The 15,827-nt window shown below is 34.0% G+C and overlaps 1 protein-coding gene and 1 non-coding gene across 2 annotated transcripts; one reads left to right on the top strand and one right to left on the bottom strand.

Moving 5' to 3' along the window:
• Positions 1-2,439: 2,439 nt before the first annotated feature.
• trnaw-cca (transfer RNA tryptophan (anticodon CCA)) lies at positions 2,440-2,511 on the bottom strand. Its single transcript has one exon. It is a non-coding gene; the product is annotated as a tRNA-Trp (tRNA).
• Positions 2,512-12,879: 10,368 nt separating this feature from the next.
• LOC107677114 (myosin-binding protein C, cardiac-type-like) lies at positions 12,880-15,248 on the top strand. Its single transcript, XM_016471910.1, is given in 7 exon segments — positions 12,880-12,897; positions 13,193-13,194; positions 13,852-13,910; positions 14,022-14,170; positions 14,962-15,044; positions 15,046-15,077; positions 15,190-15,248. Coding segments are annotated over 7 exon segments (402 nt in total).
• The last annotated feature ends 579 nt before the right edge of the window (positions 15,249-15,827 follow it).

Here is a 15,827-nt window from a genome sequence, read left to right as displayed (position 1 = left end):
TTTTTGTTTGTTGTTGTCTCATACTTTTAGATTTGCTGTTATTTGTAAATGCTACTGCTTCTGTTAGCTTTTAATATAACGTATGGTTTCATCCTGATTAAAGCTTTAATACAGTACGGCAACCGCACACACGTCCATGTTTAACGCTTCTCATAGCTATGTGAAAATAAATAAGTGTATAAATGGAACAGTTTATCGTTGGAGCTGAGCTGGTGATCTGAATGAGAGATTGAGAGAGTGAGAGAAAGAAAGAGAGAGAGAGATGCAGAGCGTGTACAGAGCAGGGAGATGCCAGGATTAAGAACCGCTGCTTTAGAACACTGATTTTGAAACTTGTGAATCCATTAGAATCATTAGAAGACAGAATCGCGATTCATATATGAATAGTTTTTACGTGCACCTCTAGTTTTCTCTTCCTCTTCTCTAAATCAGCGCAACATGGCCCCGCCCCCTTTGTTGCGTGTTCCCATGGGCAGGGTTTATCTGGGTTTGTGATGTCACAAACCCGGGAAGTAGCTCGTTGTAGTCCCTACCAGCCGTTTTTGTAGGCATTAAATTGCCAGAATTTTAAAAGACGACATCTCTGTTTGCATTGAACTTTCAGTGCTGCAACTTTGCAGATATTGTTTATGCTCAAACAGCAACATTACACACTAACTAACGTTAAAAAAGTGAAATCGCAATCAACCACCCCTTTAAACACTTGTCACACTGTGATGCATTTGTGCTGCAAAATGCTAAACACAAGCGGAAAAAGTTAAACACAACTAAAGCAGCTGTCATCGTTTACACACAATGATTCAAAATTGTTCACATTTGTTTCTAATGATGTGATCAAATCAACTGTACAAAATATGAGCCAGCTCATAGTGCACAAGTGGCACAGGTGACTGAATCATGATACGAACAAAAGATGGAAATAATCTGAGAAGGAGAGGAGGAAGAGTACATGTAAGAAGTGGAGGAGGAGGAGAGAACGAGAGTAAGGTATAGAGAGTGTTATCAAGGCTGGATCTGTCAGACCAGAGGGTTTTTCTCTTTGTCTAGCAAAAAAGACTACATTTCTTGTGATGTGGACAAAGTCCTCAGGCCGGACTCAAGCACAAAGACATGATGCTGAGACAGAATTAATCTCTCCTTGACCCTGATTTCACAATTGCACAACTTACAGTATTTGAGTGTAAGTCTGTAACATGCTATTCATTTAGAGTTTTATTTGACCTTTTTGGCCTTTGCTGTTGGACTGCAGTATTTTTGCAGTATCCAAGTGCTGAATAGCCTATATACAAACATTCAGTACTATTCAATATGCAGCACAATACTATTCTTGCAGTACAAGAATTGGCCTATTCACCTTACTCAGTTGCAATTACTATACTTTTTTACAGAATTGCAAAATTGTTTACTCAATACAATATACTTTTTTTTTTGTATTGTTCTGGATGCTGTGTTCTCCATTTTTCTCTGTAGTGTCTAATGAAGTGTTTATTTTATTGACTCGTGTGTGTGATCTGAGAGCACCGGTTGATTCTGAGTGCAAGTGAAATGCTTTTGCAGTGATTGTTTGATTTTGATGGAAGAGTCAAAGGTTTCGTGAATTTAGTTTATTGAGTATTTGGATTTGTGTTTAAGGTTTTGAGAAAATGAGTGATGGTTTGAAGAAATGTGTTTTAGCAATTCAGAAAAACTGTAACATTGATGTCTTTCAGGTTGATCATCTTTATTAAGTGAAGCTGGTTCATTTATTGTGCTGCAGCGCCATCTACCTGTAGTCATTAAATGTGATTGAGTGTTCAAACGTAAATAAAATGTTATATAAAATCAAATTCATTATTAATCTAAAATGAATAAAATTGTTACCATTATTGTTAACATATCTTTAAAAAGGAATGATGTATAATAAACAAAATTATTATTATTATTGAAATAATATCAATTTTTAGTAAATTAAACTCTACTTATATATATCTCGCCCTGTCAAAGATCAACTACTATCAATTTTAGATTTATTTTAGAATTATAATTTTTTATACACACACAAAAATTTGATTAATGCATAAAATGCTGTTTATAACATTAGAAAGCAAAACCAAGGAGCCAAACATGTTTAAAATATAATTTCCAACATCAAAATATTTAAACACAATACATAATGATGTTCGAAAAAAGAGTGAAAATTAATTGTAACTTAATTAACAATTAATTAATTGTGTGTGTGTGTGTGTGTGTGTGTGTATATATATAATTAATTAAAATGTAACATTTTATTCACAAAATCTTGTTTTATTTTGACATTGTAAAACATAAACAGGTAATCCCGCCCTGTCACGGTTCAATCCATTCTTATAGAATTAATATTTTTGAATTTCATAATCTTACTCGGGAAACAATGTGAGCTGTAAATTCGAGCATAAGCTTGGAAGATAAAGATGAATGTTTTGACCCCGACGTGATTTGAACACGCAACCTTCTGATCTGGAGTCAGACGCGCTACCGTTGCGCCACGAGGTCCTGCGCTCCGTGGTTGGAGTTACTACCAGGGCTTTCAATCTACCAAACAAAGAAAGCTGTGATGTGCTTGTGAGAAAGGGTGTTGAAAGAGCGGTATCGTGGCATTCTGTTTAGCTGGTGTAAACCTCTCTGTGAAATAACAACACCTTAACACTTCTGTCAGGAAACATCTCGTGTCCGGCTCGCTCTCCATCCCTCCAAACTTTGTTCTGAGACTTCGAGTGTCAGTGCTTCTCTCTTCTCTCCCCCTGGTTTGTCTCCCTCCTTCCCGCTCTCTCCTTGCTTGGAGGGTAATTTGAGTTCCCTGAACGCTTTGATTAACAGAGGGACTGTGAAATAAAAGGCAAAAAAAGTGACACAAGCTGTCAAGTCGAAGGAAGAGCCATGCCTGAGCCCACAGAAGGCACATCTCTCCATTTCCTTCAGCCTTAATCAGCCTCTTTTCTGGTTTTGTAGTATTTATGTATTACTACTTCTTCTATTTCTTTAGTAACGAGTGTTCTTAGTAGTGTCAGCATTGATGGTGACAGTAACAGAAAGACTTTACAAAACATGACAAGACTAGACATTATACAAAAAGATTCAATGACTTCTTTGATTGTTTTGCATTATTATTAGATCTGCATATTGTGGTATTGTTTATTTATCAGCCAATATTGTTTATTAGTATTGTCAGAATCAGCAATCAGTGAATTTTTTTAAACAAAACTGAGATTTGCTAATTTCTAACTGTTACTTTTTTCTTTGATATATGACAGATATATTGCTATTTGTCATATATTGTGCTGTCTTCCTGCTTGTCATTGCTTCTAATATTTTTTTCCACGATATTTCCATGCACTTTCTTTAGTTTGGAAGCATTCTGAGGTCTCTAAATATGTTCACACACCTCGACACCTCAAATTAACATTAGAATTAATAGAAGAAGCAATGCAGGAGGATGAAAACGGAGTTGAAACACAGCCACTTCTCCTGTGTGAACACAAGCTGATGATGGCTCCCTGCTCTGAAATAATGAATGAAGTGAACAAAACCTGCATGAGACTAAAACTGTGCAGTTTCTCATCACTATATCACAATATGAATGATCTGACATGTTTTATTAGTATGCATGTTATCATAAATTTCATTTGCATGACATAGGCAGATAAATATTTAAATACATTTAAATATTAGGATATATTTTATATTTCATATATTTCAAATAAATGTTAAAAATAAATATATATGTTTTGAACATTTATTTTTAAGAAATATTTAAAAACATTTAACATATTTAAAAATTATGTTTGGCAAACATTTTTAAATTATATTTTAAATACACAGTATTTATAAATAATATTTACACACAAATATTAATATATAAACAAATATTTATTTTTAAAATATCTATCTATCTATCTATCTATCTATATATATATATATATATATATGATGATCAAAAAGCACATTTTTCAAAACACTTAACACTTTTTCCAAATGCTTGGATACAATACACATGATACATACACGATCATTTGTTCCTTAAACTAAAATCACCGGTTCAAAATGACACAACTTACCATCAAAGCATTACTATTTCAAAATGCAGCTCACGCATTACATCTGAGTTGAGTGTCTATTAATTTCATTACAATGATCTAACTATCAATTGATACAACTGCTCAAAATGCTACTTAACTGTTGCATTACTCTTGAAGTATATTTTTTATGGAAAATGATTAACAATATTAAATGTTTAGATTATGAAAGTGGAGCAACTGAGTATGTTCAGATATGATCAGTTTCAAGATGCATGTTGTTGGGAGAAAAAAACAAACCCCAAAAATTCTATATCATTGTTATAAGTATTTGTTTTTCCTACAATACTGTAAATGTCTTTTTAGAGGCTGATAAAGCTGGAAGCTGATGAAAGCCATTCATATTTTTGGATGAGGCAGGCTTTAACGTGGCCATGACATGGTGGAGAGGTTGAGAGGGGCCCAGAACGATGTTCACTGGGGAGCCTGACCACCCCCCATTGAATGTGAATTTGAGGGGACCCCAAAGCAAAATCAGTGCAATGGGCCCAGAATTCCTAGCGACGGCACTGAGAGCAATCATGGTTTCAGGCCCATCCACAGTTGATCACCTTGTATTTACCCCCATACTCCCCTTTCCTTACCGTAACCCGACTGAAGAATTGTTCTCCACGTGGAGGTGGAAGGTTCACAATAGGCCCCCTCACAAACAAGTCTCTCTTCTCCAGGCCATGGATGATGCGTGCAATGACATCACAAGAGGAGACCAATGTCAGGCCTGTATTTGCATTGCCAGAAGATTTTTCCCCAAGATTTTAGCTAATAAAAACACCCATTATGATGTGGCCAAAAACCTGTGGCCAAATTCACAAGACAGGGATGATAAAAACATAGAAGTGCAGTGAGTGACATTTTACTGTAGGCCTATTGTAGTTTCTTCTTATCTTTTTTTTCCCAAGTTTTTTGAAAAACCTGCTGTGAGTTATTTCATCAATAATTTTCAGATTTTGTTTAATGATTCCAGTTTCTGTACTTTTCTCTCTAGTTTATTACAATGATGTATGAATGTGTAGAGCCATAATGAAAGCTACATCATGTGTTTTGAACAAATATATTGAATGATTGCACTAACAACTAAACAGTGAAACTATGGGTTTCTTGTGTGTGGGTGATCTGAAGGAATGTTCCTATGATATTTCATAATAAATTAGTTTTTTGAACCAATGCTTCTGCAAATGCAAGGCTTCTTTAAAGATATGAACGCAATATGCAAAGTTTTGAACATTGGACAGCCTGTGTTACAAATAATGACTGTTTTGAATTTTGTGTCTAGAGTTTTGAAAATTGACATTAAGGTTCTGTTATTAGTGCAAAAATTATTGTAAAAAAACTGTAATATATATTTGTACTTATTTCAATTTTTTCAATTTTATTTTGTTTAAATGTGTGTCTGTACTTTAATGTTACAAATGCTTTGGGGGTGTAAAGCCTTTTTATCATGTCAATATAACTACTTTACAGTTTTTCTCAATTGCTTTGGCTCAATTCTCGAATGAAACTTTTTTTTCCCGAAACAATAAGTTCAGATCTCTGAACAATTAGCTTCTTGTTCACATCAGATTGGAATTTCTTATTGATTTGAGCAAATTGCAAATGCTTTGGCACATGTGTGCAAACAGTAAGTACAATTGTCTGCAGTTTGCACAACAACTAATTGCATATGGCTTGTTGATCAAAACTGATGAGCCGATTCTCACTTAAACTGTCAAACTCTTCACAACTTCTCAATCATTTTTCATCGTGTAAGCCATCACATTCAAAACGATCCATTCAATTATGAAAGATAGATAGATAGATAGATAGATAGATAGATAGATAGAACGACAGAACAATAGATAGATAGATAGATAAACACTGACCAACAGCTTACAGATCATTCACACCACAAGCCCGAGAATGACTCCATTGAGTGTGCCATATGAAACTCTAAAAGCTTAATGTACACTCAGTAAATAATTAGGCCTAAATTAAAAATGCATTTGAATTGAAAAAATATAAAAATTAAAATTAAAAAAATGTATAAAATTTCCATCTATTTGTATTACACAATTTTAACATAACTAATACATTTAATGTGATGCATATTAGTAAGAAACAGGTCAGATTTCTGCACTCAAAAACATGGCATAGTTTATTATTAACTTTTTGCCTTACAAGATTTTATTGTAATAATCATATTTTCAGCTCATTTAAATAATCAGAATCAGTTCATTGTGAAAACAATACAATTTATTCAGTTAAAAAGTATGAACATGGTTAACATATGGAACAAGTTATATTTCTGTGGAAACTTATTTCCATCACAAGATTGAAAAATAATGAATAATAACAAAATAATAATAATAAATAATAAAAAGGTGATTGTGACATATTACTCACAAGTCTGAGGGAAAAAGTCAGAATTGCAAGATATAAACTCAGAATTATGAGGAAAAACATCAAAATTGCGAGAAAAAAGACAGAATTGCAAGATATAAACTCAGAATTGTGAGAAAAAAGTCAGAATTACAAGAAAAAACTCAGAATTAAGATATAAACTCAGAATTGTGAGGAAAAAACTCAGAATTACAAGATATAAACTCAGAATTGAGAAAAAAAGTCTGAATTGTGAGCTTCCATATATAATGAGATCAGAACAACTAGATTGGATATATTGATGATAAATATATAAACTAAACCTGGTTACTGTGTGTTTAAAACACATTCGGTTCATATTACAGAAATCATTGATGTATGACTGACAAATATGCATCACATTAAGTTTGTTAGTTTGTTTGTGCATTAATCTTAAACCCTACAAATTTGTCAAATGATTTTGAGATATTAGAAAAGGCAACACCTAATTTAAGATGAGCAGAATCTGAAACCTCGAACCACATTGGTGGAGACACATTTTATCTGTGCTCTTTCATTTAGAGCGAGTGTGTAAGTCCCTGCCATGATCCAATTAACAGTTCAGATGCTAATAAAAGCGTGACCCTCGAGACCTTCACTAAATCCAAGTCTACGGCCACATGACAGACTAGACCGTATATCATATGCCACAAAACCTAAACAGATTTTGATGAAGATTCATCTAGAATCGTTGGCCTGTTCTTGTCTTCACCACTTCTCCACAGTAAGATATAAAAACCATTTCTATTTTCACCTCACTATCTGGTCTGCAAATCACAGTTTATTGGACAACTTTATTCATTGTGGATTGAGTATAAAAACAGGGCAAAAACAAGAGAAGTCAGCTGTTCAGAGAGATATTACTGTACGTAGCAGACAAAATAGCCATAGAAAATCATGTCATCTTTTCCCATGGCAAATCAATCCCTCGGACGGGTTCATTTCTCAGTTTAACCTCTGCTACCTCGCCCCACCTTTTGAATGAATGGCAGTAAATCCGATCAGCAGCCTGTCAGAAGCGTTGATTTACACACCTTCGCGCACTTATAAGGGTTCTTCCAGATGCTGTTGTCCGATATGGTAATGCCACAGAAGCCCAGGGGAGAGACGAGCTCTAAAAATACCATCATATGCTGATAATCGCCATTTCAGTTTCACAGATTTTACTAGCGTGAAAGAACACTCTGGAGAGCAGATTTAATAGTGTTTGCCACCATCAAAATGCAAAGTTAGTTGAAACTCAGGTTTCTATTTAAAGCTGCACTTGGTTATGTTTTTCTAATTAAATAAAAAAAGTTGCACACATAAAGACATGAATAAAATAAAATAAATATTTATGCAACATTTATATAATACCATTGCTAACAGAAAATGTTAAATTGTTACACTACCAAGTCTGGGGTCGATAAGATTTTTTTAAATGAAAAAAAAAAGTCTCTTATGCTCACCAAGGCTGCATTTATTTGATAAATATTGTGAAATATTATTATAATTTTGAATAGCTGTTTTCTATTTGAATATTTTGTAAAATGTAATTTATTCCTGTGATCAAAGCTGAATTTTCAGCATCATTACTCCAGTCTTCAGTGTCACATGATCCTTCAGAAATCATTCTAATATGCAGATTTGCTGCTCAAGAAACATTTCTGGTTATTATCAATGTTGAAAACAGTTGTGCTGCTTCTGATACATTTTATTTTTCAGGATCCTTTGATGAATAGAAAGCTCAAAGAACAGTATTTATTTGAAAGATTTATTTGTAACCATGTTAACATCAGTTTTGATCAGTTTAATGCATCCTTGCCAAAAGTTTCTAAAAGTAAAAATTTATTTGAAAACAAAAATGAAAACTTTTCAGCAGTAGTGCATATTCACAATGGTAGGCGTCAAAATAAAGTCCAAGACAATTGCTGTAACAACCACTGCAAATGTTTGCAGATGTAAAATAATTTTTAATTTCTTATAAAAAAAAAGTGAAAATGCTAATATTTTGCATTTAATCCAAAACCAAACACTGACATTATTAATCAGCTCAATTTACAAAAATTTAAACTAAATCAATTCCAGGTTTAAATGAAACAACTCAAGATTTTCAATGTGGTCTCTGGAAATAATGCTCTGCGGTTGCTCATTTACAAATAAACAAAATGCAAAGAAAAACATGCATGTAATGCATGCTTAACACTTGAGAACAGTTAGCATTTGCCAACAACCTATGACTGAGATACTGTATCAATCCAGTTATTTATTATGACCCTGCAGCTGCCAGAACATTTTATTACCAACAACAATCTGCCTTACAGGTCAAGAGTCCATAACTTAAAGAACCACCTCATAAGAACGTAGTACTAAAGTCTATTTACTGTATGTCACAGACAGCACTGGAAAAGTGCAAATAAAACAATGCAACTATAAAATGCAACTATGTAATAGCTATGATAGCAAAATCAGTAGGAATACAAACTTTGAAAAGGAGCATGTCTAATCAGTCCAGATTTGACCATAAATTGCTTAATTAGAAGCTAGTTGCAATATTAAATTAGTAATTACATTCACCTGGAGTGACCCGGGATCAAGTGCCTTGCTCAGGGGCACAATGCTGACAGACTGTGTCTCAGCCACTACGCCGCATCAGTCATTTACGTGCACAAATATAGACAGCCACCTCGGCACCGGTTTCATTACGTGCTGCATTATCTGCCACCCAGATTCGCCGATTTGGTAAAGTGTGACCAGGTGCTTTTATAAAATATTCTGCATAAGATCTGAATTGCCTGAGTGATATAGATGGATGTTTAGCAGGTCTGTCAGGAGCTGCCGGTTATATACTTGTGTGTGTGTGTGTGGAATTGTGCTAAGACAGGGAGCTTACCGTCCTAATGTGCTAAATCCAGCGTGTAGTACACTGTGTTGAGTATCGCCACAATCCCTCTGACACACACACACACACACACACACACACACACACACACACACACACACACACATATTCATCTTAGGTGAATCATGAAGACAAAGTTTCTTACTAGTGAGGTGTTTATACACCAAATATAAACCATAACCCCTAGACATAACACATTTCTGTGGAGTTATTGCCAGGAGTTATTTACGTTTATATGGAGGGGCAATTAGACCAAAAGGTGATACAAAATGAGTACAGTACATGAATGAATGACAAACTGATTATATAATATTACAATTTATAGTAGGCGAAGTGTGAAATTTGTGCGGCTTAAATTGGAATTGCAACATGTACATTAGTAATAACATTTGGAGCAGGATTCGAAGATCGGATCATTTTACTGAATTCCGTTCGGCAAAATGAACTAATCAAAGCCATTTTGTTAATTTTTCATTAAAATGTTTTATTTTCAGTAGTCAAATTCCCTGAACAGCTAAGGGGGTTTTAGGCACTCTGCGAACGCCCCTTATCTGTTATAAATTCACTGTAAACCACGGTTTATCGGGGCTTATTGCTTTAATTCCTAAATGAATGAATTGCTCATCACTGTCTAAAAGATGTGTTTTAACCTTTATTAAATCTTTTCAGATAACAAAATAAACAAACACAATGAAAGAGAAAAATGAATGCATGAATAAATGCTTAAATAAATGCATTAATTTTAAATAATGGCAATAATTTTTTCAGCTGCTTTAATGATTTAAATTTTAATTTTTTTAATGTCAAAGTCAACAAACCAACAAACAAATAAATAAGACAAAATAATTACTTATAAATAAAGAAATGCTGAAATATATAAAAGCAAATAACATAAATTAAATTACATTTAGAGAGGATTAATCAATGTAGACTGAAAGTCATCTAAAGAGTTTTAAGGCAGTCCTTTTTCCAGCTGCTTTCAGGGTTGAAATAAAATTTTAGTTACATTTTTAATTATCTTGCCATTTTTAAATGCCAACTTAAGTTATATGTGTGGTTTGAAATGCGATACGGTGCTTTAAAAAAGAACCTGGTGAAGACAGACAAATGTCATCATGGGTTGAGGGTTCATATTTTATACAAACCTAAAAGAGCAACAACATCCTCCAAACTGAAGCAGAGCTTTCCTGATCCATCCTACTTGATTTTTAAAAGATTTTGGACACTGAAAAACATAATTAAACTGTAATGAGTCACCTAGTTTACTTAAAATCAATCTGAAGTGCAAACACAGAAACACTGCATGTGGCACGTCCTCTCGATTAACCTAAAACAAATCACAGCATATCTGCGGTTACGGTCCTTATACTTTGAGGTCAGTCATTTTTGACAGTAATTTGACTGACCAGAAGAGCCTGTCTGTAAGATGTTTGCTATTTGACATCGGTGTGGTCGATGGTTAGATTCCTGGCCTGACATAAGAGAGGTCACGATGTTACCGTGGCCTTTTAACAAGCACCATGGAAACAACTTGCCCTCCTAAGAATGAGGAGGATATTAGGCATGCTGCTATTTCAGACCACATGATCAGAGAGAGTTTCTCATTATCAGAGTGGAATCAGCTTGATGAAGTTGCATCAACACATCCAACTCCAAAAGAAAAAAATAGCACTCAACCTATATGGTTTTTCAACTGCAGATGCTGAAACTAAGTAACACATATCAGGGTTTCTGCAGGTTTAAATTGAAAGGAACACAAATCTTGCTCAGTAATTGTGTCTTGTTTTCCAGTGAAAATGTCTAAAAGATGCTTACGTCAAGATATGTTTACTTGAGAAGATACGTACAATAAGTAGTCTTGTTTTTTTAATGTAAACTTGTGTGTGAAAGAGAACTTAGTTTAGTACTCACATGCTGTGACAGCCGCTTTCTGTCCGTGTGCTTTGGATGTGTGCGCTCAGAAAACCATATCAGAAGTTTCAACTCATATGGTTTAAAACTCATGATTTCAGCACGATAAACATGATAATCAGAACCAAAACAGATGTTTTTAGCAGGTACCAGCTGTAATGGCCTCAGCTCTATTCTGGAAAAGGGGCCGGGGAGCAGCAGTTCATTTGCATTTAAAGAGACAGGCACGAAAAACAGGTTGTTTCTGCTTCCACTCAAAATAGGTATTTTCAAAATTATGTAATAAATGATCTGCGGGATATTTTGAGCTGAAACTTCACAGACACATTCTGGGGACACCAGAGACTTATATTACATATTGTAAAAAGGGGCATAATATGTCTCCTTTAATAAGCAGCAAATTAGGAATTTATTGAGGGAAAAGTCGTAGTTAATTTGAATAAGTGTTCCCTATTCTAAAGTGTTACCCCCATTTTTTTTCAAGCAAATGGGCCAATTCCTATTTTTTTATATTTTTAAATATTTTATTTTTTTTAAGCAAGAGACAAAAAAGAATTAAAATATGAGTACATGAACAAGCTGTTTATTTGCTCAATTAGCAATTTAAAATTAGGGGCAACCACTGCATTTTAATCACGATCCAAATGGAGATGCTACATACATGTAGCATGAGCGATTTTTGATTTAAATTAGATTGTATAATTTTAAAATTTGAAGCAAAAACAGAATGGTCTTGACATTAGCTTTGTGAAATTATGCTACATAAAACATCTGCACAAAGCAGAAACAGCAGATGGACTGAATGAGATGCAGATTCACTCTCTGACACCAGGTGGCGCTTATGGGACAGCAGCGATACGCCGTTTCCCTGGTTACCGCTGTAACAAAGCAGCACTGGCTTATAAACACTATTTTAATATGCATTTTACGGAGGCAAAATGAAAAGAAAACATCTTAAACTTTTTTGAAGACAGTCAGTTCCCCTCAGAGATACAAATAAACCCCACCACCAATTCGGTATTTAGGATTTTCGTCCAACATTTTGCGCAATTGTGAACATAGTCAATATGACTATCGCTTTAAGCCATAATGTGAAATGTGAAAGTCCGAATTAAAATAGCATTAGTACAAAACAAATCTTTACTCGTTTGGGCGACCCTATCAGCCTTGACTGTAATAAATAAATTGAGCTTGCATTTATTATATTTATGCCAATAAATGTACTACAACCAAAATAGTTTAAATGTTTTTATTTCTAATTAAATTAAATTTCAACTATAGACCCGATGTCAAAATGAATACATCATGAAAATGTCACTTAGATATGTGAACCTCAGTGGTGTGACCTTATTAATATTCATGAGTTACGTCAGGAGGCCACTTAATATTTAACGCTAGACTGATATAGCAAAAAGCAGTTGTGAAGAAACGATATTATAAGAACGAACCTCTTTTTAATTTATCTCAGTGTAATTACGGAATTCAAACAATAAATGTGTTTTTGACACTAAAACATTGCGTGACGGATCGCTGTAACCCACGGCAGTGCGGAGCTCATTTGAATCGATCTTCCTCTTTTACTCTTAGTTAAAGCACGAAAACATGAATGAACATCAGAAGGTATGTTGAAATATAAAGTACTAAACTTACCGTAAAGGATAATCTCTCATGTAATCGCCCAATCAGTGTTTCAACAGCGGAAAGAAGTAATTGAAACAGCTTTTAAACAACACCTGACCTCACCTTTATCTCAGAAAAGCCAGTCAGTGTCGATAGCTCGGTATGAGAACTTTTATAGAAGAGCATATCGGTAAAATCATAAAAATATAGTTAAATATATGCACTATATTATACATGAATTGAATTTTTACTTAGTCTCTTATCTAATGTCACTTTTTCTCATTTCTTCCCACAGAGGTGAAGCCAGAGGGCAAGTGACACCATTAGCTTGCGTTGACTGTTTCCAAATGACAAGACCTTTAAATATTAAAAATATAGAGTTACGAATACCGTAGGTTTCTTAGGATTAACGTTGTTCTTTCATCTGCAAAAGCTCCAGAAGAGGATGATAATAAATCTGAATGGTTTCCTGGCATCATTTAAACCACATACTAACTATATAAATTAGTCACTTAGAATTCGAGATCTAAGTTGGTGTGCATGAAAGGACTCTGTGATATAATGTACAATAATTCCTATTTGGAGGTGTATGTAAATATAATTAGCCTGCCCTATTATAAAAATGAATAAAATATTAAAATGAATGACTGCAAAAGGGTGAGAAGAGGAAAGAATTGTCTCCTTCCTTGTGCATGAAGCTCACCCAGAATTCAGTTATTTCAGTGATACTATCATTAATGCCATTCATTGTTAATTTAAGAAAACAACCCAATGTATTATTGTTTTATGCTTAAATATTTGCAAGGAATATTTAAAATGTAAACAGAGCGTGCATTTTGTTGACACCATTTTCACCATGAGTTTTACAGGATCCCTATCTGTGAATATCCGAGTCTGTCTGCACGTGTGTGTGTATTTTTGTATTTATATAACATACCTTTTCCATGCTTGCAGAACGAACCGAGCTGACAGGACTTTTGTAGAGAAGCCAGAATGTGTGGTAGCCATCGCAGGTATAAAAACACAGACTCAAACACATTATTAAAGCTCCAAATAGTTGTCATAACAAAACAACCATCATTAAAAGTTAGATGTGTGTGTGTGTGTGTGTGTGTTTAACACAGGTAAAGATGTAACATTTGTGGTTAAGGTGGACTCCACTAACCTCACACGTAAACCCACCATGAAGTGGTTGAAGGGGAAGTGGATGGACCTCGGCAGCAAAGCTGGAAAACACATCCAATTAAAAGAGTCCTATGACAGAAACATTAAGGTGAGAGGGGAGTGCGTTGTCACATATAGTATTAATACTACATATAATGTAAAGAATATTCATCATAAGAGGGTGTCTAAATTCATCCATATCCAGGTTTGATGAATGTATGGTGCATTGTATGGAAGCCTGGTTCCACCATAGGATAAAAAAAATAATTAAATAAATGTAATTGACATTTTATCTCACAATTCATACTTTTTTCTCAGAATTGCAAGATTTTAAAAAATCACAAAAATCAGAATTGTGAGATATAAACTTGCAATTGCAAGAAAAAAGTCAGAATTGTGAGATAAAAGTCGCAGTTCTTTTTTTATTCTTCTGTAGCGGAAAGAAAAATGCAGAATTGCTTGATGTAAACTAATTAAGAGAAAAAAAGTCAGAATTCTGAGTTTATATCTTGCGATTTTGATTTTATTTTTTCTCAGAATTGTGAGATATAAACTCAGACTTGTGAGAGTAAAAGTCAGAACTGTGAGATAAAAAGTCACAATTACCTTTTTTATTTTTTATTCCATGGCAGAAATGGGCTTCCATAATATGGATCTTCAATCTTATTATCTCATTTGTATGTCAAAACTGTAATGTTAAAGGTATTCATTTTATCATCAGAAATCTTCTAAATTCTTTAAATAATTATATTAGTACTACATTGACATTGGCCTTTTTCTACAAAATAGAATATAGATTCTCTTTACACTTAGTTGATCAACTTAAATGAATTTGTGACTTGTATTTTATTACACATCATCCTTAAATGTGGCACGTTTCTTTCACTCGTTCCTTCTCAGATCTACACGTACGAGATGAAGATCGTCAAGGTGGTTCCAGGAGACGCAGGTGGATACAGGTGTGAAGTGTCTGCTAAAGACAAATGACAGCTGCACCTTTGAGATCACTGTGGAGGGTTAGTGCGTCTTTCACACACAATCAGACACAACAAAAATAACACTTACATACCGTCTTAGTATAAATCTGTAAATGACTGTTCTATATTTATCTTTCATCCTTGTCTGTAGCTGCTGAACAAGAGGGCCAAGCAGATATTTTGTCTGCCTTCAAAAGAGCGCGAGTCTGAATAGTATATTTAGTATATTTCTCACAAGTATGCAACCACATATTTAGGACTGAACCAACCATTTAAAAAAAACACAAATCGGTTAACTGTTAATCTAAATATTGGGGCGTTCATTCATGCACTGGAATTGAGTAAAAATAATACATTTTGAGTCATGATGACTTATGAAAATTGGATGCACAAATGAACGCACATTTGTGATTTAGAAATGACAAAACAAACAAAACTTTCACACAATATACATAGTCTCTCTCTCTCTCTCTCTCTCTCTCTCTCTCTCTCTCTCTCTCTCTCTCTCGCTCTCTCTCTCTGTCCAGATTTTTGAGTAAATGAGTCAATTTATATATATATACATATTTATAATGACTCATTTAATTTGTTTGTTTTGATTCACAAAACAAACATTTCACACAATATACAAGACACCCATACATGTCTGTATTTTATATGTATATGTTTATATATGACTACTTAAAATCACTTGTGATTTGTTCTCCTAAATTAAGTGAAAATAAAAATTGACAATTAAATGAGATACACATCGATAGATAGATAGATAGATAGATAGATAGATAGATA

This window comes from Sinocyclocheilus anshuiensis, unplaced genomic scaffold (assembly GCF_001515605.1).
Source record: "Sinocyclocheilus anshuiensis isolate Anshui unplaced genomic scaffold, SAMN03320099.WGS_v1.1 scaffold392, whole genome shotgun sequence".
Lineage (NCBI taxonomy): Eukaryota > Metazoa > Chordata > Actinopteri > Cypriniformes > Cyprinidae > Sinocyclocheilus > Sinocyclocheilus anshuiensis.
This window is presented reverse-complemented; position numbering and strand designations above follow the sequence as displayed.